This window comes from Peromyscus californicus, unplaced genomic scaffold (genome assembly GCF_007827085.1).
Source record: "Peromyscus californicus insignis strain IS unplaced genomic scaffold, ASM782708v3 Scaffold_15__1_contigs__length_86483966, whole genome shotgun sequence".
In the NCBI taxonomy this organism is placed as follows: domain Eukaryota; kingdom Metazoa; phylum Chordata; class Mammalia; order Rodentia; family Cricetidae; genus Peromyscus; species Peromyscus californicus.
Window position 1 is genome coordinate 33,090,599 of NW_026294447.1, and position 26,578 is coordinate 33,117,176.

The 26,578-nt window shown below is 38.5% G+C and overlaps 1 protein-coding gene across 3 annotated transcripts in view; it reads left to right on the forward strand.

The window, feature by feature from the left end:
- Nucleotides 1–110: 110 nt before the first annotated feature.
- Nucleotides 111–26,578, forward strand: part of Togaram1 (TOG array regulator of axonemal microtubules 1) — a 61,485-nt gene continuing 35,017 nt past the window's right edge. Inside the window, exons 1-9 of one of the 3 annotated variants that reach the window (XM_052738599.1) lie at nucleotides 111–2,363; nucleotides 11,913–12,069; nucleotides 13,624–13,755; nucleotides 15,334–15,630; nucleotides 17,497–17,759; nucleotides 18,413–18,675; nucleotides 22,043–22,140; nucleotides 24,707–24,856; nucleotides 26,158–26,253. In XM_052738599.1, the coding sequence (XP_052594559.1) occupies nucleotides 309–2,363; nucleotides 11,913–12,069; nucleotides 13,624–13,755; nucleotides 15,334–15,630; nucleotides 17,497–17,759; nucleotides 18,413–18,675; nucleotides 22,043–22,140; nucleotides 24,707–24,856; nucleotides 26,158–26,253 (3,511 nt within the window). In that variant the 5' untranslated portion in view covers nucleotides 111–308. The remainder of the gene's footprint in view (nucleotides 2,364–11,912; nucleotides 12,070–13,623; nucleotides 13,756–15,333; nucleotides 15,631–17,496; nucleotides 17,760–18,412; nucleotides 18,676–22,042; nucleotides 22,141–24,706; nucleotides 24,857–26,157; nucleotides 26,254–26,578) is intronic. The other 2 variants (XM_052738600.1, XM_052738601.1) reach the window with 2 other exon arrangements.

Below are 26,578 nucleotides of genomic sequence, written 5' to 3' on the forward strand. Positions count from 1 at the left end.
TCGGGATGTTAATTTCCGGGTCAAGAGGTCCGGGCTGGGTGCATCACCATGGAAGCGCTCGGTTTGGTCACGTGGTGGCCCTGGTTACGCCGGGTGGCGGCTGTGGGGTCCCGGGCTCAGGCGGGGGCCATTTTGCCGGAGGCTGGCTCCGGGAGTTGAAGGCCCGAGCGGCCTGGCAGCTGACCCGAGCCGTTCCTTCCCATCCTCTTGCACCTCGGGCCTTGGAGAGGAGCTGGAAGGCTGGGCCTCATCCAGCCCTCCCAAGACGGCGATGGTTCCCTCCAGCCGTCGCTACCTGACGACCCTCGATGGCGGCCGCGCCTTCCGAGCTGCTCCTGCCGCCGCCCCTTGCACCCCTTGGTTCCTATCGCCTCCTGAGCCGCGGTCGTCCTTCCGCCCCAGGGACTGATGGTCGTCGAGCCGGGGCCACGATGAGAGGCGAGAAAAACTACTACTGCCGTGGGGCGGCCGGGGATCACGGCTCCTGCCCCTCGACGCCGTCGCCTCTGACCTCGACCCTCCTGTTGCCGGCGGAGGCCGTCTCAAGTAGCTGGTCGGGGGGGCCTGGAAGTGGGCTGTCGGGAGGAGATGAGGAGGAGACTCGGCTCCTTCAACTCCTGCGCACCGCACCGGATCCTTCCGAGGCGTTCCAGGCTTTGCAGGCTGCCCTGCCGCGGCGGGGCGGCCGGCTTGGCTTTCCCCGCCGCAAGGAAGCCTTGTATCGGGCGCTGGGCCGAGTGCTTGTGGAGGGCGGTAGTGATGAGAAGAGGCTCTGCTTGCAGCTGCTGTCGGACGTCCTTCGGGGTCAGGGGGAGGCCGTTCAGCTGGAAGAGGCCTTTAGTTTAGCGCTTTTGCCTCAGCTAGTCGTCTCGTTACGAGAAGATAATCCAGCCCTCCGGAAAGATGCGCTGCAGATCCTGCATATTTGTCTGAGGCGAAGTTCTGGGCAGGTACTGAGAACGCTTATACAAGGCCTGGAAAGTCCAGATGCCCGGCTTAGAGCTTCCACTGCGCTCTTGCTCCCCATCTTGCTTACTCCCGAGGATTTGTTGCCGGGCTTGGATCTCACTGAAGTAATAATAGCTCTGGCCCGAAAACTTGGCGATCAAGAGATGGAAGAAGAATCTGAGACAGCATTCTCTACACTTCAACAAATTGGAGAACGACTTGGTCAAGAGAGGTTTCAGTCCTACATCTCTCGTCTGCCCTCTGCTTTGAGGAGGCACTACAATCGCCGCCTGGAGTCTCAGTTTGGGAATCAGGTTCCTTATTATTTGGAGCTTGAAGCCTCTGGGTTTTCTGAAGATCCTGCCCCTTGTGTAGTGACTCTTTCCAACAGCAATCTTAAATTTGGGATTATTCCTCAGGACCTGCATGCAAGATTGTTGGATCAGGAAGACTATAAGAACAGGACTCAGGCTGTCGAAGAACTAAAACAGTTGCTGGGAAAATTTAACCCAAGCTCTACCCCTCATTCTAGTCTTGTTGGTTTCATTAGCTTACTGTATAATTTGTTAGACGATTCCAATTTCAAAGTGGTCCATGGCACGCTACAAGTTCTGCATTTACTGGTCATTCGACTGGGAGAGCAGGTACAGCAGTACCTGGGACCAGTTATAGCCGCTTCTGTGAAAGTGCTGGCCGACAACAAGTTGGTGATCAAGCAGGAATACATGAAAATCTTTCTAAAGCTGATGAAGGAAGTAGGTCCTCAGCAGGTACTTTGTTTGCTCCTGGAAAATCTTAAGCATAAGCATTCCAGAGTAAGAGAGGAAGTAGTGAACATTTGCATCTGTTCCCTCCTGACCTATCCCAGTGAGGATTTCGACTTAGCCAAACTGTCTTTTGATCTTGCTCCAGCTCTGGTAGATAGCAAACGCAGGGTACGCCAGGCAGCTCTGGAAGCCTTTGCTGTTTTGGCTTCGTCAATGGGCTCAGGTAAAACCAATGTCCTTTTTAAAGCTGTAGATACTGTTGAACTGCAAGATAATGGGGATGGTGTGATGAATGCTGTGCAGGCCAGATTGGCCAGAAAAACTCTACCACGGCTAACAGAACAGGGGTTTGTGGAGTATGCAATACTCATGCCATCTTCTGCCCAGGGGAGGTCAAGCCATTTGGCACATGGAGCAGATACAGACTGGCTTATGTCTGGTAACAGAACTCAGAGTGCACACTGTTACTGTGGCGACCACACGAGGGACAGCATGCAGCTGTATGGCTCCTACAGTCCAACGATCTGTACCCGAAGGGTATTAAGTGCTGGAAAAGGGAAAAACAAATTACCCTGGGAAAATGAGCAGCCTGGAGTCATTGGAGAAAACCAGACCTCCAGTTCCAAGGACACTAAAGATTCAGAGCAGGTATGCTGAATTTTCTTGAGTTGAAAATGAAATAATTTACAAAGAAAATTTTGAATTAAGTGCTATGTGGACATCCATTATAACGGTACGGGATATGTAAGGTCATTTAATAGGGTTCCTTCTTGATTAAATTTGAGGTACAATGTGATACGGACAATAAATGGGTTTCAATTCTGGCTTATTTGTTTTCATCATATCACTCATCTCAATCATACAACAAACAGCCAATACCTAGTAGGTACCAGATAAAGAATTAATTCCAGTTCCAAGTGGCTTCTGGAGAAAGTTACAAATGGGCAGTTAACCTGTGTGTTCAGTGCTAGAATAGAAATCGAGTGCTGAGGAACAATACCAGGCTAGGAAAAGTAACTCCACTAGAGCAAATCCCAAAGCCTCCAAGGTTCTGATCTTTGAACTTAGATTCCTGTCCCTGAAAAGCTTTTAGTTTAAAATTTACAAGTCTGCATGTAAATTAGTACTCATGTGCCTCATCTGTATTTGCCTGTTAACATCTTGCAATATTTGCTCCATATTTTATGAACCATTTGATAGTAAATAGCACATATTTTGGATTTCATTCCTTAATTTTTTGACATATGTCTCCTAAAATAAGTTACCTTATAACTATATTGGCGTGCTTTGGAATACTAATAGTAATTGAATAGTATATAGCTTTTATTTAAATTTCTCCATTTGTTCCCAAACTGTGTTTTATGTTTTTTGCTTTACTTTTATCATCTAAGATCCAGTCATGGTAGTTGTAGCTATTGTCTTTTTATCTACTATTATGTCCCTACTTGTTTGTGAGTTTGTATGTTTTTTCATGGCAGGCCCCCTTTCCTCTTGAAGGCTAGGGTAATTGTGAATTTATCTGATTGTTTCTGTATGATTAGACTGAAGATAAAATTCTTAGCATATATTACCTAAGTAATGGATACAGCACATTGTTGTCCTACCTTGAGTAAACCACTGACAACAAGATACATTATAAAGATTCTTTACTATGGATGTTACATTGAAACCCTACAAATACCTCAACAATGTTTTTGACATCAGGTGAGTATTTTTACTTGTATCAGTTATTATATTGGTGGCTACAAAGAGTATAGAGGCAAAAAACATTTCGTCTATATTTGTTGCTTAAAATTCTTTTCTATATGTAATTATTATATTTGTCTTTAATTTTTGCTCCTTAAAATCAAGTTTGTTTGTCTGTTTGTTTGTTTGTTTTTCCCCCAAGACATTGTTTCTCTGTGTAACAGTCCTAGCTGACCTGGAACTTGCTTTGTAGACCAGGCTGGCCTGGAACTCACAGAGATCCGCCTGCCTCTGCCTCCCGAGTGCTGGGATCAAAGGCTTGTGCCACCACTGCCTGGCTTTTTTTTTTTTTTTTTAAGATTTATTTCTGTTTATGTGTCTGTGTGAGTATGCCTGTGTGTGTGTGTGTGTCCAAACCTGCGAAAGCCAGAGAGGGTGTCAGATTTGGTAGAGCTAGAGGAATTGTAGAATTCTGTGACTGGCCCTGTGTAGGTGCTGGGGACCAAATTCTGTCCTTTTTAGAACAGCAAGAGCCCTGAACTGCTGAACATTCTTTCCAGTCCCAAACTGTTGGTTTTCTTTTTTTTTTTTTCATTTATTTATAATTCAAATTTTTACTGAAAATAGATTTTTCATGTAATATATTCTGATCATAGTTTCTCCTCCAACTCCTCCTGGATCCTCCTCACCTCCCCACCCATCCAGATCTCCAGTCTTTCTTGCATTAGGAGATAAACAGGCAACTAAAAAACAAATGACAATCCAGAATAGGAAAAAATAAACAGGGGGGGAAAAGAGCTGAAGAAAAAGCACAAGAAACACTCAGACACACAGAAATCCCATAAAAACACAAAATCAGAAACATAACATATAAGCAAAATATCTGTAAGGTTTTTTTAAAAAAAAAAAAAAAAAAGGGACAAAAACTCTCCAAAACTACATTTAGTTCATTTAGTGTTGGCCATCAAATTAAGTTTTTTGATACTAAATTACATGTTTGACCAATGGCTGGCTTCTGTGATCTTTAAGCATGACTAGTGTTTGAGTATTTCCTTAAGCTACAGTAGTAAGACTTAGCTGATATTTTTCTTGTTTCACACTGGGATCAGCTGGGGTTTTTTTTGGTTTTTTGTTTTGTTTTATTTCCTATAGGATCCTAATATTGGCAATATAGTAGAGTAATATTTTAAAATCAATTTCTGTTTTTACTCATTGCTAATTCTTGCTGTTGCAGATCATCCCTTGCAGTGGACAGAACCAAGAAGATCTTTTTAAAAATAAGTTCCTATGAGTAATTCCAGTTGAATTGGGCAATGCAGGTTCTTTGCCATTTTCTTTTATTCCATATTTGGTCTCCTTTCTTTTGTAACAAAAGCCTAGCTTCCAACATCATTGTAGATAAAGTTCAAAGTTTCTTTGTAGTTCTTTTTGTTTTTGTTTTTTTCCCCTGTGACAGAGTCTCACTATGTAGCTCTGACTATATTGGAACTCACTATATAGACCAGGCTATCCTTGAACTCACAAAGAACCACCTCCTGAGTTCTGGCATTAAAGACGTGTGCCATTATGTCCAGCTCCGTAGTTATTTTTGTATTTTGAATTATCACACAGCTTTATTAAGACTTTTGCTGTGGGATATTGTTCTGTGTGCTTGAATATGTGTTGCTCTGATTGGTTGATAAATAAAACACTCATTGGCCAGTAGCCAGGCAGGAAGTATAGGCAGGGTAAACAGATGAGAATTCTGGGACAAGGAAGGGTGTAGTCAGGAGTTGCCAACCAGACACAGAGGAAGCAAGATGACAAGGTAGAAAAGGTACCAAGCCATGTGGCTAAACATAGATAAGAATTATGGGTTAATTTAAGTGTAAGAGCTAGTCAGTAATAAGCCTGAGCTAATGGCCAAGCAGTTATAATTAATATAAGCCTGTGTGCTTACTTGGGGGAGGAGAGTGGGAGATTTATCCCAACTGTGGGACCGGGCGGGACACAGAAAAACTTCCAGCTACAGACTTTTCAAAGGGTTGGCAATGTAGCTCAGTGGCAGAGTGTTTCCTTGACCTGCATTGGCCCCTCCAGCACCACAATAATGAAATAAAAGGAAAAACCTAACAACCAACAAAAATTTTGAATAAACTGATTCTTTGGCAGGGCAAATACGGATGCTCTTTATGATGGATTTATACCCCAGTAAACTCATCGTAACTTGAAAATGTCGTAAGTCAAAACACATTTATTAAACCTGGCCTATCAAACATCATAGCTTAGCAGCCTGATATACTGTAGAGAAGAGGTTATTTCTGCTTATGACCCTAGGGCTAACTGAGTACTGCTCAGCATTGCAAGGAAGGATCAAAATTCAAAGTACCATTCATAATGAGTGCATATTGCTTTTGCACCACCATAAAATAAAGTGAGGGATTTACAGTATATACAATACAGTATATACAATACAATTTTCACATTTAGACTTCGTGTAGTAGTACTGACGCAGATGGAACTGACTTTTAAGTGTTCTAATTTCTCACTTATTTCTTCCCATTCCAAAGGGTTGTATTTAGTTATTTATTTCTTGTGGTGCTGGGATTGAACCTAGGGCCTTAACGTACTAGGTAAGCACTCTGTTAGGCTATATCTCCAGTTCCATCTTTTTTGCTTATTTGATTTTTATACTAAGGATTGAGCCATCAGGGTTTGTACTTGCTAGGCCAGTACTCTGTCGCTAAGCCAAATTCCTGGCCCTCCATTTCTAAAATGTATAGGTTGTTTTGGGAATAATTTTCAGATTTATATAGTCTGTTTATATGATTATTGCCATGTAATTGTAAACATTAACTGGCCATAGTTGATTTTTTTGTAAGGATTATTATTAAAACTGCTTGTTCTGTGACTAAGATGTTTAGTGGTTATATTAAGATTCTGTTCTGGCTAGGCATGGTGGCACATGCTTGTAATCCTAGCATTTGGGAGGTGGAGGCGGGTGGTTGAGGTGTTGAAAAGCATCTTTGGCTAATTAGTGAGTTGGAGGCCAACTAAGGCTACATGACACACTTTATCAAAATAAAATAACAACAATAATAGTAATAATAATAACAATAAAAGATTCTGGTGCTAACCATAACAGCAGGAATCAGAGAATAAGTGCATTTCTGAAATGCCAGTTTGGACTAATTTTCACTGAAAGCTTCTGTGGTGAAACTGAAATTTGCCATAGAAATCAACTTGTAAATATGTACTCAGAAATGCTTGTAGAAATATGCTATAAGTTATCTAAAATGAGGGCTTGGACTAAATAGATACACATTTGAAAATGTGCAGCTTTAAAGAGGTGTGTATGTGTATTATTATTGTTGCTGTTTGATTTTTAGAGCAGATTTGGGATGATAGCTACACTAAGTGAAAAGTGCAGGTGGTTTGTGAATTTCCTGCCCACACACTCAAATAGCCTCTCCAGAACTTCAAGCACATCATCGGTAGCACATTATGATGGTAGAGTCAGTGAAACTACAGTAAGAAGAACCCAAAAGTTCATCCTTTAATTAGGCTCCACCCCTGCCTTGTATATCCTGTGGGGTTTTGGCAAGTGTATATCTGTGTGCACGAGAGTCACCATTGTGGTCACATAAGAATAGCTAACTGCCACACATATCCTCTGTGCTGTGAATGCTTATCCCTCCTTCCATCTCCATCCCTTGGCAAACATTCTGTATTTCTACACTTCTGTCTTTTTCTGCGTTTCATGAAATTGCAGTCATACAGCATATAACAGCCTCTTAGAATGATGTAGGAAGTAGGCCTTATGTGTCTGCCTTCTAAGTAAGATTATAGAAAATTGACATAATTTCTTCTGTGAATGTTGAATAGATTTCATTAATGAACACAGCTGAGCATTGTGCTTTCTGTTCTAGAAGGTGATTGTTTATTCAGTGAATTCAGAGGTAGACCTGGTCAAATTATCTGTTTCATCCTAATATTGATGTGATTTATGTGCTTTTCTTTCATTTCTGCTATTAGAAATGTGTGTCTTCTATTTTTAGCCTAAATAAAGCTTATCAGTTTTACTGGTCTTTTCAAAAACCCAGCCTTTGGTTTTGTAAAGTGTCTCTCTGTCCCCAAGAGAGCCGGCGCATCCGGATCTCGGGTCTTCAGGGTCCTCTCTTGGCCCCACCTTGTAGGCGTGACTGTGGCTCTGGAGGTCATGTGGTGAGACTGTCACCGAAACAGAGCTGATGGTTCTGTAAGAGAGGCATACAGAGTAACACAGAGTGCTTAAGACTGTGTCAGTTACATTTCTGTTGCTGTGATAGAACACCAGGACCAACGACAACAGTGTATTTAGGCTTACGATTACAGAAGGAGAGAGAGTCCATAATGGTGCGGGAGGCACGGGGGCAGGCTGCCCGAGCAGAAAGCTGAAAAACCACATCTTTAACTGTAAAGCATAAAGCAGAGAACACAAACTGGAATGAAATCGTACCTGTCCCCCTAAAACATACCTCTTCCAGCAAGGCCATACCTCCTAAGCCTCCCCCAAAGACCCACACCAACGGGGCCTCATTCAAACCACTGCAGAGATCAAATCTTGCTATAGAACCTCATTTAAGGAATAGTGATAGATAAAACCAATAAGACAAAGCAAACATATACCTCAAAGCTGAAGGAGAAACAACAGGGTTCTAGAGCAAAGTGACAAGACAGACATGTACCACAGTCGGAAGCCCATGAAAATTGAAGAGCAGGGTTTGTTTTTACATATTGCACCCTACTCCTTGTATTCCAGAAGTACTTTTCATTCTATCTTTTTTTAATCTCTTATTCCTTTTGTTGTTGTTGTTGCTATTGTTGTTTTTCAAGATAGGGTTTCTCTCTGTAACAGCCCTGGTTGTCCTAGAACTTGCTTTGTAGCCCAAGCTGGCCGAACTCACAGAGAGCTGCCTGCCTCTGCATCCCAAGTGCTGGGATTAAAGATGTGCACCACCATTGCCCAGCTCTTATTCTTATATAAAAATTGTATATATTCACATAGAAAATTTGGAAAATAGGAAAAAAAAAGAAAAATTAAAAATTTTTCACAATCCCACTATTGAAAGAGATTTACATGTAGTCAGTATTTTGGGTTTGTTGTTGTTGTTGTTTGTTTGTTTGTTTTTCCAGACAGGGTTTCTCTGTGAACAATTGTGACTGTCCTGGAACTTGCCCTGTAGCCCAGGCTGGCCTCAAACTCACAGCGATCCACCTGGCTCTGCCTCCCGAGTGTTGGGGTTAAAGGCGTGCGCCACCAGTGCCTTGCAATATTTTATCATTTTAATTTATGTATAAAGGTTCAGATCTTATTTCCATAAATGAAAGTGTCCCCCTTTAAAAAAATATTTATATGTATGAGTGTTTTGCCTGTACCTATGTATGTGCATGTGTGGTTCCTCAGCAGAGGTAAGCAGAGGGCGCTGGAACTGGACTGAAAGATAGTTATGAGCTGCCATATGTGTGCTAGGAACCAAATCCAGGTCCTCTGGTACAGCAGCAAGTACATTAACCGTTAAGACACCTCCAGCCCCTAAAGTGTGCCACCTTTCATGTACTTTATTATGAACATTTTTTTAACATCAAATAATATGTAGTAGGAGTTTAGTGGCTATGAATAATAGTACTATAATGTCATAGTCTGTTTAACTGATCTTTTTTTCAGAATTTAGACTTTAAAATTTTATTTTTATTTCAAGAATTCAGTGAATTTTTTCGTTTTTAGTTTTTTAGTGAATTATATTTGTGCCTTGATATATAGACTTATAATAACTTTCTTGTTATATTCTAACTTGACATCGTAATTATGTAGTTACCAATGATTTTATCAAAATAGAAAATTTAGATATTTAAAGGTCATTTTGACATGGAAAAGAGCCTTTTCATATAGCATAGGAAGGAGAGTATTTAAAGTTAAAAGTGTGTGAAGTGAATACTGAGGAAACACAGGCTGTTAGCCTTGAGTAAGCATCTGTCTTTTGATCATGTTTCAAGACAAGTGGGAGTTTACAGACTACTCTTTAAAGCACTGCCTTTTAATAGCACTGCCATTCTTCCTGATATTAACATAAATGAGTCATGATGTCTTTCTCCTTGGTAATGGCAGACAATATGATGGTAGGAACTGTTTTTGTTTTGATATTTAAATACTATTTCAGTTTAATCTTGTTTCCTTTAAAAAATATTACAGTTATTAGTTTATGCATGTGTGACAGTGTGTCACAGTGAGCATGTGGTGGTCAGAGGACAACTTGTAGGAGTTGGTTTCCTGCTTCCTCCACGTGAGGGTTAAGCTCAGGTCATCAGGCTTGGCAGCAAGATTCTTTGCCCACTGAGCCATTTCTCCCGCCCATGGTGTGGGTTTTATAACAGTACTAACCACAGTGCTCTTCCCACTGTTGATGACAATGAAGGAAAGCCCCAAGTAACACAGTTCAAGGACGTAGCAGGATGGGTTTATTACTGCTTACCTTTGAATAGGAAGCCCTGATATAAGAGACAGTGTGGAGAGTCAACTCTAAATTCAGCAGATATTCTCTGTGGTTCGTACTGTAGATAGTAAGCATGAAAGATGTAGACAATTCAGTCCCTGCATTCATATGTGATGTATATGTTTGTTATGTCTTATTGGTTGTATCTACTACTGTTGCTATTGCTTCTCTATAGCAAGATGTGTGTGTATGTATGTGTGTGTTTTAAAGTCGAAAGGAAAAGATGAGTTTTAATTTAATGTTAGCACATTTTAATGTGTGTATGAATTGCCTCGAGATCTTGTTCAAAACATGGATTCTGGAGCTAGTGAAATGACTCAGTGGGTAGAGGCACTTGCCACCAACCCTAATGACCTGAGTTTGATCTCCGGGACCCATATGAGTCAAGGGGAGTGGGTATTGATTGTATTCTTCTGTGAATAGGAAAAACTCTCTTTGTCAAGTGTGGTGGCACATGCCTATCATCATTGCATTTGGCATGTTGAAGCAGACTTGTGAATTACAAGCCAGCCTGGGATAAATGGCAAATTTGAGGTCAGCCTCTATAAATCAGTCAGTCAGTCAATCAATAAACAACAGGCTTCATAATGTCTTTATAGCTAAGTTGGTAGAGTGCCTGCCCAGCATGATGAGACTCTGAGTTCAGTCTCCAGGGCTTCAAAAATTGTGTCTGATGGCTCATACCTGTAATGTCAGCATTTGGGAGTTAGAGGCAGAAAAATCAGGGATTTATGTTATTCATGACTACATAGTAAATTTGAACCCAGCCTGGGCTATGAGATCCTACCTCAAACCCTCTAAAACAAGCAAATTTGATATTAGAGCTTGTCAAAATCATTAACAGTCTGAAAGTTATCAGTGTAAATATTAGATTATCACCAATAAGTAGTTTTCTTTTTAAAATTCTAGAATTCTCCGAATATGAAAATTTTATATTTAATGCTTGTAAAAACCATGAAAATTATGTTAATGGAAATAGAGAACTGCACGTTCTCTGCAGTGTGGAAGCTAAAAAAAAAAAAAAAAAAAAGAAAAAACACCTGGATGTAGTAGAGTTATTAGAGTTTGGAAAGGTAATAGGGGAGGATGGGTAAAAAAAAAAAAAAAAAGCTGAAATTAATTGCAAAGCAAATATAATGTAAAGGAATCTTTACTGGATTACCTACTGTTTTATCTGTTAATGCATCTTTTTAAAAAATACTCAATTAGAAGTTCACTATAAATGGCTTCTTTAATTCTATTTGATCCTTTTACTATCATATGATCAATTGTAGAAATTGTAGTACTGAATTGTGGATGTTTATCACTTATAGACCATGTGATATGCATAAGAAAGTACCTGGAAACCATTCACTGTGTGTGTGTTTGTTTGTGTGTGTGTGTGTGTGTGTGTGTGTGTGTGTGTGTGTGTGTGTGTATGTGTGATATACTTGGGCTTTTTTGTTTGTTGCTAGTCAGGCTTCTCACATGTTTGTAGGCACATGCTTTATCACTGAATGCACCTCTAGCCCCTACTTAAGTGGTTGTAACTGGAGCCTGGTGCTTACATACTTTACCTGTTCATTTGTAGTAGTTCTATTTGGGCTGCAGAATATTAGTAATAACTTTACCGTGGTGAGAAGAGTAGGCTGTTTGTTTATTCAGTGATCTTCAGTTGCTTATTGACTAACCCTGAAAGATGGAATAGAGTAGAGCTTATGCTGCTGAGCAGACTTTTTTTTTGTGTGTGTTTTTCTTTCATCCTTTATCATCATTTTTTTTTGTCTCCTCACTAATATATATTGCAGAAAGGTAAAGTAAAGAATTGAGATATAGTAAAGGAAAAGGCCTTTCTATCTTGGAAGGAAAAATATTGTTAGTGTGTCATGCTGAATGAGTGAATTGCATACTCAAAAATATTTTTCTTTTATCTGAGTTTTGTATTTGGATCTAAATTATTTTTTCATATTAATAAAAATATGAGGCTCAGCAAAAATTTGCTGACTTACTCTCTTCTCAGTTTTCAGCTCGTGACCTCATCTCATCTCCAACATTAAAGTCCTCTCAAGGACTGCCGGACAGTGATGATTTATGTTTTAGCAAAAAAAGGTCCTCAAGAAACTTATTTCAGAGTAGTCGGGATTTTAACTCAGACTCGATTCCTACATGTGGTGCTGGTAAGTAAATTGTTTGGGATAATAGGTGTGTTGAGCTAAGTTAAAGATTCTCTAAACTTCATTACCCATTTGAGGGCTTGTAAAAAGTATATATAATCCAACAGGCAAGTCTTGTTTAATAAATGCTTATTGAAGACTGGATAAAAAGCTGGCACTTTGACATGATTGTGTCATGAGATCATAGGTCTTCTCATTGCAGTCTATTAGTAATGTAGGGCCATAGTCCTTTAATAAGCCTCTAATATTTCTTGAGCATCTCTACATGTCAGATACTTTTCTTAGTGAGATGTAGCTTTCAAGAAAGGCATAACAAAGCCAAAGCAGATTTTACCCTGTGTTGGATGTGGTGATACATACCTTTAATGCTAGTACTAGGGAAGGAGAGACCCACAGATCTCTGTGAGTTCCAGGCCTTGTCTACAGAGTTTCAGGCCAGCCAGGACTACATAGTGAAGCCTGTCTCAAAAACAAAGCAAACAGAAAAGCTTCAATTCTACTTGAGCAGGGGAGCGAATATCAAATCCATGTAAGACTTGGAAGAGTAGATGGTGATGTGGAAGAGGAAGAGGAATATTTTAAACCATGTGATTAAAGGCTGCCGCCATATTCAGGAGGGGATATTGGAAGCAAACCAGAAGGTGTGAGGAGAGAGGAGCAAGTGGTTTCAGGGCAGAGTGAGTAAGAAGTTGAGTGGAGGACTTGTTTCACAAAGGTGGCAGAGGCTAGTGTGACCGGAATGAGAAGAAAGGAGTGCAGAGCTGAAAATGACCGAGACCATGGAGGTCCTCCTTGGGGAGACCTCTTAGACGACTGGATGAGCTAGCCTTTACTCTGAGAACTTTGAAGAAGTGCTGTACTTCCCTTAGGTCTTGCAAGCTCATTCTAGATATTATATTTAAAACAGGTAAAGGGAAGGCAAAGGGAGAAAGAGGGAGAACCATTTGAGTTCCTTGTCATAACCCTGGCGAAGGTTTATAGAGAATTTAGCCAGCATAGCAGTGAATGTAGTGAGAAATGATGGGATTCTGATTATATGTCATAGGTAAGATTGACATGATTTGCTGGTAGATTCCTTACAAAGAGTGAGAAAAGGGAAGTAAAAAAATAATCTAAGAACTTCAGAAAAATTGAAAAGATGTTTAATTGTGTAATTGTCATAGAAACTAGGTATTCATCCAGGCATGGTGGTGTATGCCATCAGCCCCCGCACTGGGGATACAGAAGAACTCAATATGTAGACCAGGCTGGCCTTGAACTCATAGAGATCTTCCTGCCTCTACCTCTGTCTCCTGAATGCTCATTGAGCTGTGTCAAGGCAGAGTTCCTCTTATTTTCCTGTGTGTGTTTGTGTGTGTGTGTGTGTGTGTGTGTGTGTGTGTGTCTCCTGTAAGTGAGGCAAGCAAGAAAAGGATAACGTTTGTTATTAGAAAATCTGACTAGTCGTGAGTTAAAAAAAAAAAAGGCCAGAATATGATGACACCAACATTTATGAAATATATATTCATCAAATAACATTTACTTTCACTTTGTTTCCCCCTGTGCCTCCCTTCAAAGGTAATGCTCTGACTCATCAGACAAATCTTCCTGGGAAGTGTGGGCAACTTGGACTGTCACAGACAGGTAAAACTGGCAGTGTGGGTTCTGACTTAGAGTTCCTGGGGACAGCCAATGGCCACCACGATAAAGGTATTTATAAATATGTAAGACTTCTGACACTAGCTCACATGTTACTTTGTATGATAATAATGAAAACTTGTTACAATCTAATGATACTAATACTTTTCATAATTATTATTCTAAAATGTTAGACTTTTTAATTTTGATTTAAATATGACTAATTAAAGTTTATAAACTTCTGATGAAGGCTAACATAAATTGAAAATAACATTAAATGAGTACCATATGCGTGCAGTTATTTAAATTTTAAAGCTACGTAGAATTCGTTGACTTTTTAGGAACTATAACTTCTTGACAGGTTGTTTCAGATAAGAGAGGATATAAAGTGGACATGGTGGCTTATGCTTGTGATCCAAGCATAAGCAGGAAAATTGCAGAATTGTCATGACATAAAGGCTGGGTCAGCCTGGGCTACAGGGTGGGAACCTGTTTCAAAAAAAGGGGAAAAATGTAGAGGCGTAAGAGGATAGATATAAGCGTATACACTACTGTATACACAAGTAGTTGTGAAAATTGATCTGATGGTAGCTTATTAGAAGACCGCTTACCTAGAACACAGACTCTGGGTTTCATCCCAAGAACTATTATTTTAAACAAACAAACAAAAGCTGTGCTTGTTTTTGCATGCCTTTAATTCCAGCACCAGGAAGGTGGAGTTAGGAGTTAGGAAGTTCAAGGCCAGTGCAGGCTAGGTAGTGAGTTTGAAGGCAGCTTCACAACAAACAAAAGCAAAAGATAGGACAAAAGTGAAAGAAAGACAAGATGTAGAATTAAGTCAAACTTGCCAATAATTGCTACCAACCTAAATAAGGCAGACTTACATTTACACTACAGTGGTGGGACTGGAAAGATGGCTCGGGTGGTGAAGAACTTGCCTTCCAAACATGGGACCTTTGATCACAATTTCTAGCACCCGTGTAAATCCAGACCCAGGACAGTGCACCTGTAACGCCAGGGTTGGCAAAGCAGGGAGGTGATTGCTCGGTGTGACTGCTGACTATTGCTGTCAGACTACGTTAGCCTAGTCCATAAATAAGGTGGAGAGCAGTGGAGGACCAGGTCTGGGAGATTACAGGGGGGAATACAGCTATGGAGAATTTGCTTAACATGTGAAGGACCCTGTGGTAAATACTAAGTGCCACACTTTTAAAAAGTCATTATTTAAAAGGTATCAAACGTAAGTTGGGAGAAGATAAAGTATGGGAAAAAAAGAGACAAATGCTCAAAGAATAAATATGTTGATACAGAAATATGTCCACCAAAATTATTATGAGAAGAATGATTCACTAAAAATATTCTTTTAATGTATGTACTTGAGATAAATGCCTATTTATGCTTGCATAATACAATTTTATAAAATTACATGGAGAAAATAACTTTACAAATATGGTAGAAGTTTTCAGTAGGATAAGAAAGCTTTGGATTCAAAGACATGAAGTGTTAGTGTTCAAAATTAATTCTATGCCTGACACCATATAAAAACATAAATGCTATATGTGGGGGAATCTGACTGTGAAAGGGGAAGAGCCTTTGAACTCTGAGACAATGTGTAAATGTAAATAACGTATTCTCTTTGTTCTGTTACAGTATATGCTAGCCTAAATTTCGGCAATAAGACACAGCAAACGTTTGGTAGTCAAACAGAGCGAACTTCTTCATACTCTGGTTCAAATGCGAGCCCAGGACCCTTTATCCTTCCGTCCTATCCTCTCTCATCTCCTCGAACTAGTCCAAAGCACACATCTCCTCTTTCTGTATCTCCAAAGAAATCTCAAGATAATTCCATGAGTTTCTCAAATTCTTGGCCTCTTAAAAGCTTTGAAGGACTATCAAAACCAAGTCCACAGAAAAAACTTGTCAACCAGAAATCATCTGACCCTACAGGTAGGAACAATGGTAAAGATTAGTGTGCTTTATTTAAGTTTATGTTTGAATTCATGCTTTGAAGTTAATATATAACGTTGTTAGATTTTAAATCCTGAGAATTATATTTTCTTCTGACATACAAATATTTAGGAAAGTATTTAACAGTGTATTTAATAGACAAAATAGATAATTAAAATTTATTTGAAAGGCCGGGCGGTGGTGGCGCACGCCTTTAATCCCAGCACTTGGGAGGCAGAGCCAGGCGGATCTCTGTGGGTTCGAGGCCAGCCTGGTCTCCAAAGTGAGTTCCAGGAAAGGCGCAAAGCTACACAGAGAAACCCTGTCTCGAAAAACCAAAAAAAAAAAAAAAAATTATTTGAAATGGTCATTTACTTACATTGCCACTTTAAGATTTTTTTTTTCAGAACTAGGAAAGTAATAATGCTTTATAGTAGAAAGGTACATGTTGCTTAAGGGCCTACTGGCAAGTTTTTACCATTACAAATATAAAGTATCATTCACATTTTACCATAATACATATTCATGTATTTGACATTCAGTAGTTTTTTTTAATATTTGTGTAAAATTATTGTAAAAAATTTTATCTTGTTTTTAACTAAAATATTATCTCTTAATAATATGGTACTCCAAAATCGTGATATTAGCATGTAAGTTCATTCAGACAAATCTAGTTTCTAACTAAAGTCTATTAAAAGGCATTCCTTATATCCTACATACTTTCTTATCTTCAGCCTCTAAGATAAGATGTTCCACTTTTGAGATACCCACACAACTAGAGTTCAGTTTATAAACATAAGCTCAATGCTTTTATACTCAGCTTACTACATCACAACATTCTCCTCACACTGATCCTTCATATCCTTTTAGTAATTTCTTTGTTTTTCCTCTAAGATCAAATATCATATTGAAAACTTTGGTCTGTGGGTGTAACACAGTGGTAGAGCTCTTGCTCTTAGTATATGTGAAGTGTTGATTTTGATCCCAGAATCTCAAAAGTGTGTGTGTGTGTGTGTGTGTGTGTGTGTGTCTGTTCAGCTTGTTCTCCCCAGTGACCAGTGCTGCTTCACACATACCAGTAGAATTAAATTAAACAAAAAGTATACACTTTCTGGCTTATTTTAGACTTTTATCATTAACAAATATTAGTCATGATGACTGAAAATGTAGCTTAGTATGTAGTATTTTTATGTAATATGCAGGGATTTCATATGCTTATTTTTGCTATATTTATTAGGAAACACTAATGTTTTTATTTCATCTTGTTTTACATAATAGTCTGGTTCTAATATAAGATAATTGTTAGTAGTACTTTCTCATCGGGACCACCAGCCCATATATAACGACATAGAGACTTATTAATTATGAAAACTTGGCCTTTAGCTTCGGCTTCTCTCAACTAGCTCTTATAACTTAAATTAATTCATTTATATTAATCTATGTTCTGCCACATGGTGTTACCTCTCTTCCATCTTGCACTTCCTATTTCTTCTCCTGTCTGGCTGGTGACTCCACCTTTCTTCTTCCCAGAGTTCTATCTCTACCTGGAAGTCCCACCTATACCTCCTTTCTAGCTATTGGCCGTTCAGTTTTTTATTATGATAGCAATATTTTATTATTATAGCAATACATCTTCACACAGTGTACAAATATTTCACAACAGATAATGTGTTATTTAATTTAAAGATAATATATTCTAGCCAGGCGGTGGTGGCGCATGCCTTTAATCCCAGCACTTGGGAGGCAGAGGCAGGCGGATCTCTGTGAGTTCCAGGCCAGCCTGGGCTACAGAGTGAGTTCCAGGACAGGCTCCAAACTTACTTCCTCTGAAAATAAGAGAAAATAAAATACATGTTTTTCATACAGGAGAAAATTCTCAAGAAAAAACTACTCCAGTTCAACTTACACCTGCCTTGGTGAGATCACCTTCTTCCCGGAGAGGCCTAAATGGGACAAAGCCTGTCCCTCCCATACCAAGGGGACTAAGCCTTTTGCCTGATAAAACTGACTTAAGCACAGTGGGACACAAAAAGAAACAGCCTGATGATATTTGGAAAAGTGAAAAAGATAGTCTTGCAATTGATCTTTCGGAATTGAATTTCAGGGATAAAGATTTGGATCAAGAAGAGGTGAGAGCTCAGATCACTTTTAATCATTAAAAATCCCTCTAATATTCTGTTATGTAATTGCTGCATAAGGAAAAAGTGGTACTTTTTATACCACAACAGTTTTTCTTACATATAAAAATAATTCAGTTTGGGGGCTGGCAATGTAGCTCACTTGTAACTCATTACTTTGAAGTGTAGCCCATACAGGCTTCATGTAAACTTCATAATCTATAAAATGGCTTCCTCCTGTTGCAATCCAGAAGGTAAGGAGCTGTAGAGCTGATTAGTTTCGCTCACTTGTAGTCTGTGATTTCTACTTTCAGAGTCACCGATTCAGTATTAATTGAAGTCATACAATATAGTCAGTCATTTTGCCATTTGCCAAAAATGTCATGGTTAGTAATGGGGGGGGAGTTGTCCTCATAGCAACTCACAGCCTACTAGGTTGTTTATTAACCTGAACAATGTAATCTAGTTTTTATTCTGTGCATATATCAGCATCCATTTTGTTTGTACTAGATGGAGGATTGGCTAGCTTGGCAAAGTTAATGGAGTTCAAAAACTAGATGGAGGATTGGCTAGCTTGGCAAAGTTAATGGAGTTCAAAAATCTAAGGATACCTCTTGTATATAGATAAGAATTCAATCTCACGAGTTATTTTCTTTTTTTCTTAGATGCAGAGCTCTCTTAGGTCCCTTCGTAATAGTGCGGCTAAGAAAAGGGCAAAGCTGAGTGGCGGCGGTGGCGGCGGCGGCGGCGGCGGCGGCAGCCCCTCTGATATCGACAGTCCTGACTCTGCCATGAAGCTTGAGCTGACCATGGACTCCCCGTCCCGGTCTTCCTCGCCAAACATCAGCTCTTACAGTGAAAGTGGAGTTTACAGCCAAGAGTCCTTGACCTCGTCTCTTTCTACAACTCCCCAGGGGAAGAGAATAATGTATTTGATTTTCTGACGTGTTAATATTCACCTTTAATTGTGATCTAGACCTTTAACACTGTATCCGGAAAAGACTTAAAGTGATTTTATTTTTAGTTCTTAAAAGTGTTTAAATGTTAAATACACCAGGTGCAGTGGCACCCGCCTTTAATCCTAGCACTGGGAAGGCAGAGGCAGGCAGATCTCTGTGAGTTTGAGTATTACCTGGTCTATATAGCAAGCTACAGGCTTGCTAGAGCTGTATAGTAAGACCCTGTTTAAAAATAAAACAAAAAGGAAGAGGTTAACTACCTGTAAGTTACAGTGTGGAAGTTTACACATACTACCTACCTTGTTTACCTTTAGTGAACTAGGGATAGCAAGAGGGTGTGACTCTAGCTGTAACTTAGACCTCCTGATTATTACGGTCCTTGGATCAAACCCCCAGTTATTTTTCTAAGATTTATTCTAATACTCTTGGTCCCTTAGCTCTTTTCTAGATCATTTGCTTTTTTTGCCAACTATATTATTTTATTTATTTATTTTTTTTATTTTGACTCATCACAAGTTCATTCTAGTTGATGAGTAAGTGCTTCCTAGGTATTGCCCCCCTATTTCTTATATCTTATTTCCATAATCTTCTAAAGCTTGGGACTCCATACTTATAGCTCATGGAACCCAGTGAGGAGTCGGTCCACCTAAAGAATAGTGCTGGGATTCAAGTCCTGGCTATCTTAGCAGCTTTCCCAGAAAGCCTCTACTCTGAAAAAGTGACCTCACCCTGGACTCTGGGCATTTCTGTGACCTCAGAATTTGAAGTCATTCTCCCTTTATTTGGGGTTGAAAGTCCGTTGTAGAATTGCCGTGATAAGGGTAGATAGATGTATATTTAAATAATTGCTAAACAGCCTGTCTAAATTGATGATGTAATTTTATATTCCCATTGGTAATGTGAAAGTTACGACTGTTGCTTGTTTTTGCTAAAATTTGATGATGTCAGCCCTTTTTTGTTTTGTTTTGTTTTGGCTTTATTTGGATCCCTATTAATAGACAGTTATCGGAAGTAAATTTTTAAAATTTAAAATTATCTTCAATTTAATGAATTTAATAAACCTCTCACAAATGGAGGTAAAGACTGCCTAATTAAAGGAAAGGTGATCTTTTATTTTGGCAATTATAGAATTTAACTGAATTTTTATGTTCCATTTTAGAAGTTTGTCTCCTCCTTTAGTTTTCTCCTTCACATTTTTAACTTAAATCACAACTTACACTTGGAAACCTTTTATTCCTGGAAATTCTTTCATTGTTCCTTCCCAGATAGAATATTGGAATATATTTACAGAATGATCTAGAATGACTTTAACCAAGTAACAGCTTACAATGAGCATTTTATATATATATTTCCCCTCTTAAACCTAATGTCCTTCCTTGATCCGCTAAAAAGATGAAATTTTGTGTTGTAACTCCTTCAAATGCAACATACTGTTAAAAATTTGAAACCAATTGAGAAGAGAAGTTCATTTTATATTTGTAACATTTAGAATTATGTATTTCTCCTTTTGTCTCACAGAGTTATTTTCTTCAAGTATCTTTTTTAAATTATTTTATGTGCATTGATGTGAAGGTGTCAGATCCCCTGGAACTGGAGTTACAGACAGTTGTGAGCTGCCATGTGGGTGCTGGAATTGAACCTGGGTCCTCTGGAAGAGCAGCCAGTGCTCTTAACTGATGAGCCATCTCTCTTGCCCCTAAGTATTGAACTCTCTAAGATGAGAATTGACCACATTACCTTTAATGAATTTAAGATTTCTGCCTTGAGTTTCACTGCTTTGGAATACATTCTTCTGGGGAAATGTGAATGATCTGGGGATTGAACAGGGCCTTGTAGTTACCAGACAAGCATGATATCACTTACTACATCTGCAGCCCTTTTGTGATTTTGTTGTAGTTGTTGCTGTTGTTTTCTTAATGGTTTTGCCAAGTTTTCCAAGCTGCTATATAGTCTAGGATGGCCTTACCTTCAGAATTCTCCTGCCTCAGCTTCCCAAGTAGAGAATAATTATTCTTAACCACCTTGTATCTTGCCTCAAGAGTCATTAACACCACCACTGCCTCCGGAGACAAGTCATCTCTAGTGAGTTGGAAGGGTAGCTGTTGCAAACTGTCCTTTTAGAATGAAGATTTTTTTCTTTCCTCCAGCTAAAGTATACTCAAGATGATTGTACTTTTCTTTTTTTTTTTTTTTTTTTTTTTGGTTTTTCGAGACAGGGTTTCTCTGTGTAGCTTTACGCCTTTCCTGGAACTCGCTTGGTAGTCCAGGCTGGCCTCGAACTCACAGAAATCCGCCTGGCTCTGCCTCCCGAGTGCTGAGATTAAAGGCGTGCGCCACCACCGCCCGGCATTGTACTTTTCTAGTAGTCTAGAGAAATGGCTCTTTCAAAAGCTTCAAAGTAAGCCATCAAGATGGTTCTCTGGGTAAAGGTGCTTACCATCAAGCCTGATGCCCTGAGTTTGAGCTCCAGGACACACATGGCAGAAGGGAAGAAACAATTTCTGACCTTTACATGCTGCACACATGTACTTACACACACTTACACACGTTTTTGTGTATACAAAATAAATATTAAAAAGTTTAATTACTTAAAGTTGATTTCTTACTAAGGATATTGGAATATATACATGGTAACTAGCTAGTCAGTTGTGGTGCTTTGTAAAATGTCTGTCATTCATTGTATTATAACATTACTGGATATCTTTGCATTAAGATTTAATATTCTTAATGATGAAAGTTTGCTTAGTTTGATAAGCAAGGCCCATGGGCCTTCATAATATATGGATGGTAGAGCAAAGAGTAGTTTTTAGAAAGTGGCATTTACAAACTCAGTTGTTGCTCCTGTTCATATTACAGTGTTGTCTCTATTTCTGTCTGTATAACAATAGATTATATGTATATAGTATTACATGTAATTCATGTAGTACATGTAATGCATGAACATACATATAGTATAACAATAGATTACATGTATGTAGTATTTTAGGAGATGATTTGGATCTGCTTCTTTTACAACTCAGGCAGTAAAATTCACTTTTAGCTAGGCCAGGCATAGTGATATACAAATTTAATTCCATCGCTTAGGAGGCAGAGGCAAACAGATCTCTGTGAGTCTTTATTGTAAGTTCTAACACAGCCAAGACTACATAGTGAAACTCAGTCTCAAAAATCAAAGCAGAACAACCCCCTGTGGGGTTTTTAGCCATAATTTTTCATTCTTGTTTTTGTGCTTATCTAGTATCCTAATGTGTTAATGAAAAGAATATACAAAGAGTGATATAAGTGTTGCACAGCTCTAAATTGTAAATGTTTATTGAAATTACTTTGTTTCATTAGGTCAGACATATTTCCAACATTTGGATCAAAACCTTGCTCAACAAGACTGTCTTCTGCAAAGAAAGTCTCCCATGCTGCTGAACAGAGTCCCAGTACAGGTATGTTGTTTTTGTAAATATACTTTATAAAGAATATGGTTGATTTGTAATATAGGAAATGCATTTTAGATTTAGTTTTTATACTTACTAATTTACAACTAACCACAACTCATTAGAAAGGCATTCTAATGAGAGTAAATATGGCTCTAGTTTTGAAAGAAATAATATTTGCTTGACTCAGTCATTGATTTCCCTATGCCAGGTTCCTCCACAAGATATTTTATTTAACCAGGAGATGGTGGCATATGCCTTTAATCCCAGCACTCAGGAGGCAGAGGCAGAAGGACCTCTGTGAGTTCAAGGCCACCCTAGTCTACAAAGTGAGTTACAAGACAGCCAGAGCTACAGAGAGAAACCCTGTCTCAAAAAAGCAGAGGGAAAAAAGATATTTTTATTTAATAGAAATGCACTGAAACTTGACTATCACCATTTTGAGAGCTTGCTTAGTAATTCTAATATACAACATAGTTTGAGAACACTGGGTATCACAGAAGACAAGTAAAAAAATATGTTCATCTAGGCACTACTAGTTGTTAATAGTAACTGATTGTTATTTGTTTACATGCACGTGAACAAAATTCAATGCAGAAATGGTATAAAAATGATAAAGACAACACGTCTTTACCACAGTTGTTTCCAGTGAATGTTTCCTCATATATTTTTACAGCTATTACTGTAAATAGCACTGAATTTCCTAAATGATTTTCTTACATTGTTAGTGTGAAATATTAGTAGAAACATTTCCACCTAAGCCAATATCTTCCACCAATATCCAATATCTAGATTAACTGTTAAAACTAAGAATTTAAAGAAGAATCAGTTCCTTCTGTAAGGCTATTATCATTTCAAATGAGGTTTTAGTTTTATTTTTTTGAGAGTTCTCATGTAGCCAGGTGGTCTTGACTTGCTGTAAGTGAGGATAGCCTTGAACATCTATGTTCCTCCTGCCTCTACCTCACAAGTGTTAGTATTACTGGCATGTGCCACCATGCCAATCTTATGTGGTACTAGAGATCTAACCTAGGTCCATGTATTTGTAAGCACTTACAAGAGATATTTCTTTAAACTCGGTAGATTAGCTGAAAGCTTTTGTCTTCTATTTTCCTAGCCCAGCTTCCAACAGCTAGCACTTTTCCAACTATTTTGTTTTCATTAAAGTATTGCACTGTTAATGACTTATTTATTTTTATTTTCTGTGCATTGGTGCTTTGCTTGCATGTTTGTCTGTGTGAGGGTGTTGGATCCCCTGGAACTGGAGTTATAAACAGTTGTGAGCTGCCATGTGGGTGCAGAGACTTGAACTTGGGTCCTTTGGAAGAGCACCCAGTGCTCTTAACCTCTGAGCCATCTCTCCAGCTCCAAGTATTGCATTATTAAAAATGAAGTATATTATTATTGCTTGCTGGTTTATAATGTAGCTTTGTATAAAAATGGGCAGCAATGGAAATATGCTGAATAGGGATTTTTACCTAGTCAACATTATGTAGCTCCAGTAGTGGTAAAGTATTATATAACATGGACAATAATAACATTCAAATGTGGACTAAATTCTTTGTTACTTGTTAAAGGGGCATACACAATAGTATTTTATTTTATTTTATTTTTTAATTAGAGATAAAATACTATTTGAGTATTTGCAGTATGCTAGGCAGTGTACTAAGTTCTTCATGTGTATTTGCTCTTTCTCTCTCTTTTTTTTTTTTTTTCTTTTTCCTTCTTTTTGAAGATGTAGGGGATCTAAAACAAGGGCTCACTGTGTAGACCAGGCTGACCTTGAACTTATCATATAGCCTGTGCTGACCTCAAACTCATGGTGCTTCTCCTGCCTCAGCCTCCCAGGCACTAGTACTTTTAAAGCACACACCACTATGTCTAGCTCTGTATTTCCTGCATTGAACTCATGTGACAGTTCTGGTCAAGTGTCTACTCTTCTTCCCATTTTACACACATTAAATGTCTTACCAGGATCTCTCAGCAGTTAAGTAGCAGGGCAGAAACCTAGGCTGCTGAACATGATTTCAGATACAGACTTCTTATGTGAAGTGTACTGCCTAATTAGCCAAACCAGTATACACCCATCACATGGGAGCTGAAGAAAAAGGTGTGAAGAACATAGGCCCCTTGATCCACTGTTTTAACACTGGTAATTTTTTTCTTTTTTGTGAAAAGTTAAGGATGTTATTTATTAATTTAATCAGTTAAGTTCTTGATTTGTTTTTTTGTAGCCCTGGTTCTCCTTGAACTTGTATGTAGCCTAGGCTGACTTCACTCTCGTGATCCTCCCATCTCCAGTTCTTGGATGCTAGGATTACAAATATCTGTCTCCTCATCAACTTTAACATACAATTATTTGGTTACTTTTTCAAACATTACATTTTTTATTTCATTGAAAGTTACATAGTTTAAAATATGTTAAAACTTTAAAAATTACTAACATTATAATTTTTAATATTATGTTACTGATCTTTTCAAAAGGGTAGCTAGCAAAATAGATTTAGAGGAGAAATATGCTCCTATTGTAAGTATTACCTAAATTATTCAAATAAATATGTATTTTATTTTATAGGGATTACAACATCCAGTGTAAGCATAATTGGTCAACGTATGAACTATGGGTTTGGATGTGGTGATTTTGAAGATGATAGGTCACATGACATTTCACCTAGTGCTTTAAAAATACAAAATAAGGAACACCCAAGATATAAGCATACAAAAGGTTTGTAAATTTCATGACAAATTAATTTTTAAAATTCAATGTATCTAAGTCAGAAGCTTCTAAACATATCAAGAAAAAAATATAATTAAGAATTCTTAACTTTAAGGTTTTTAAGTTACCATTCTACTGAAAGATTATTTCTGAAATAACTTTTTAGGGTTTATGGTCTATGCTCTTGTCTAAAGGAGCCAATGCAAAGGACCAAACATTAGTTAAAAGTAGGTATCCCTGGGCTTCACCCCAAGAACATGCACAGGTACATACATACAAACAGATTTTCTAGAAGACATTTCATCACTCACATAGTGAGAGCAACCATGTGAAGAAATTGTCTGTGTAGGTGTTAACCATAGAGCCAAGATGTGGCAATAGGAGAGTACCTTCCTTATGCTAGACCTTCTTCTGGTTATCACAAGCCGTTGTTCACTGTTGTATTTTAAGACTGCAGTAGTGAACTGGACATCAGGTGAGTGCTTTGTCCGTTTCCCAAGTTACTCTATGGTAGCTGCCTTTAAAGCAAGTGCCTCAGCCAGCAAAGTAGTTCCTACTTGTAGTCTCAGCATTTGGGAGCTTGAGGCTGGAGGATTACCCTGAGTTTAAGGCCAGCCTGGGGTACATTGTGAGTTTCAATAAGCGAAGAACTGCCGTTTGGTTGATTGTTTGTTTTAATGTGACAGCTGTGAGCCTGCAAGATCAATCTTTGAGCTGGGCATGATGGTGCACACCTGCACACTCAGCACTCGGGAGGGAGAGGCAGGACGTGTGGACATTTGAGGCTCCTCTGGGCTACAGCAAGACCCTGCCTCAAACCCTGACAAGAAGGAAAAGGGGACAGCCTCTGTGCTTCATCCCTTCTATCATCTTCGGTCACGGGCGGGGAGGCAGTCGAGTGTTAGGATGTGTACTTACTTGTGTGGGGGAGAACCCAGTTCAGCTAGAAAAGTACACTTTGCCTGAGATTGACCTCGTCTGTTTATGGGCATGTCGTTTTCTCTTCCACTTTCACTGCTTAGCTCTCTGCTGCTCACTTTATGATTATGTGATTGTATGTTTCTCTCATCTTCAACCCTAGCCTGTGTAAACTCTTTAAGAGAGGGAAGGTTTTTGTTTTTGCTGTTCATCTCTGTGGTAGCTAGTATATAGTGGGTATTCTAATTTTAAATATTCATTGAATTAATTGATTTGTATTTGTTATGAAATAAATTTTCAATTTCAAAAGGCTACATAATATCCTAAACTATACTTCAATTGAGTGTTTTTAAATGTGCCTTTTTGCCTTTGTTTTTTTTTTTCTTTTTTAGGATTTACAAGGTCATCAAATTTACAGCAGATTGCCAGTTTTGACTTCACATCTACAAATACCTTATCAGAAGACTCAGTAGTAATTGTTGGAAAAGGTATTTCAAAGTTGTCTAGCTTTTAACTTTATGCATTCATTGCACATAAGCAACACTTGTCAATATTAAATCGAAATAATTAAAAATGAATACTTAATTTCATACTTCTGCCTTTTAATGAAACTATGGGATGTTCATGTTAGTAACGTTCAAAAAGTAGTTAGATACTTATAAGACAGTTTAAGGATAATTATAATTGTATTAAAGTCAAATATCAGATTTTATCAGTGTAACATAATTAATAGAACTTAATGTGGAATTTATTATTTCTAATGAAAAATCAGAGTGAACCCTTGTTATATATTTCAGAGATGCAAGGGGACCT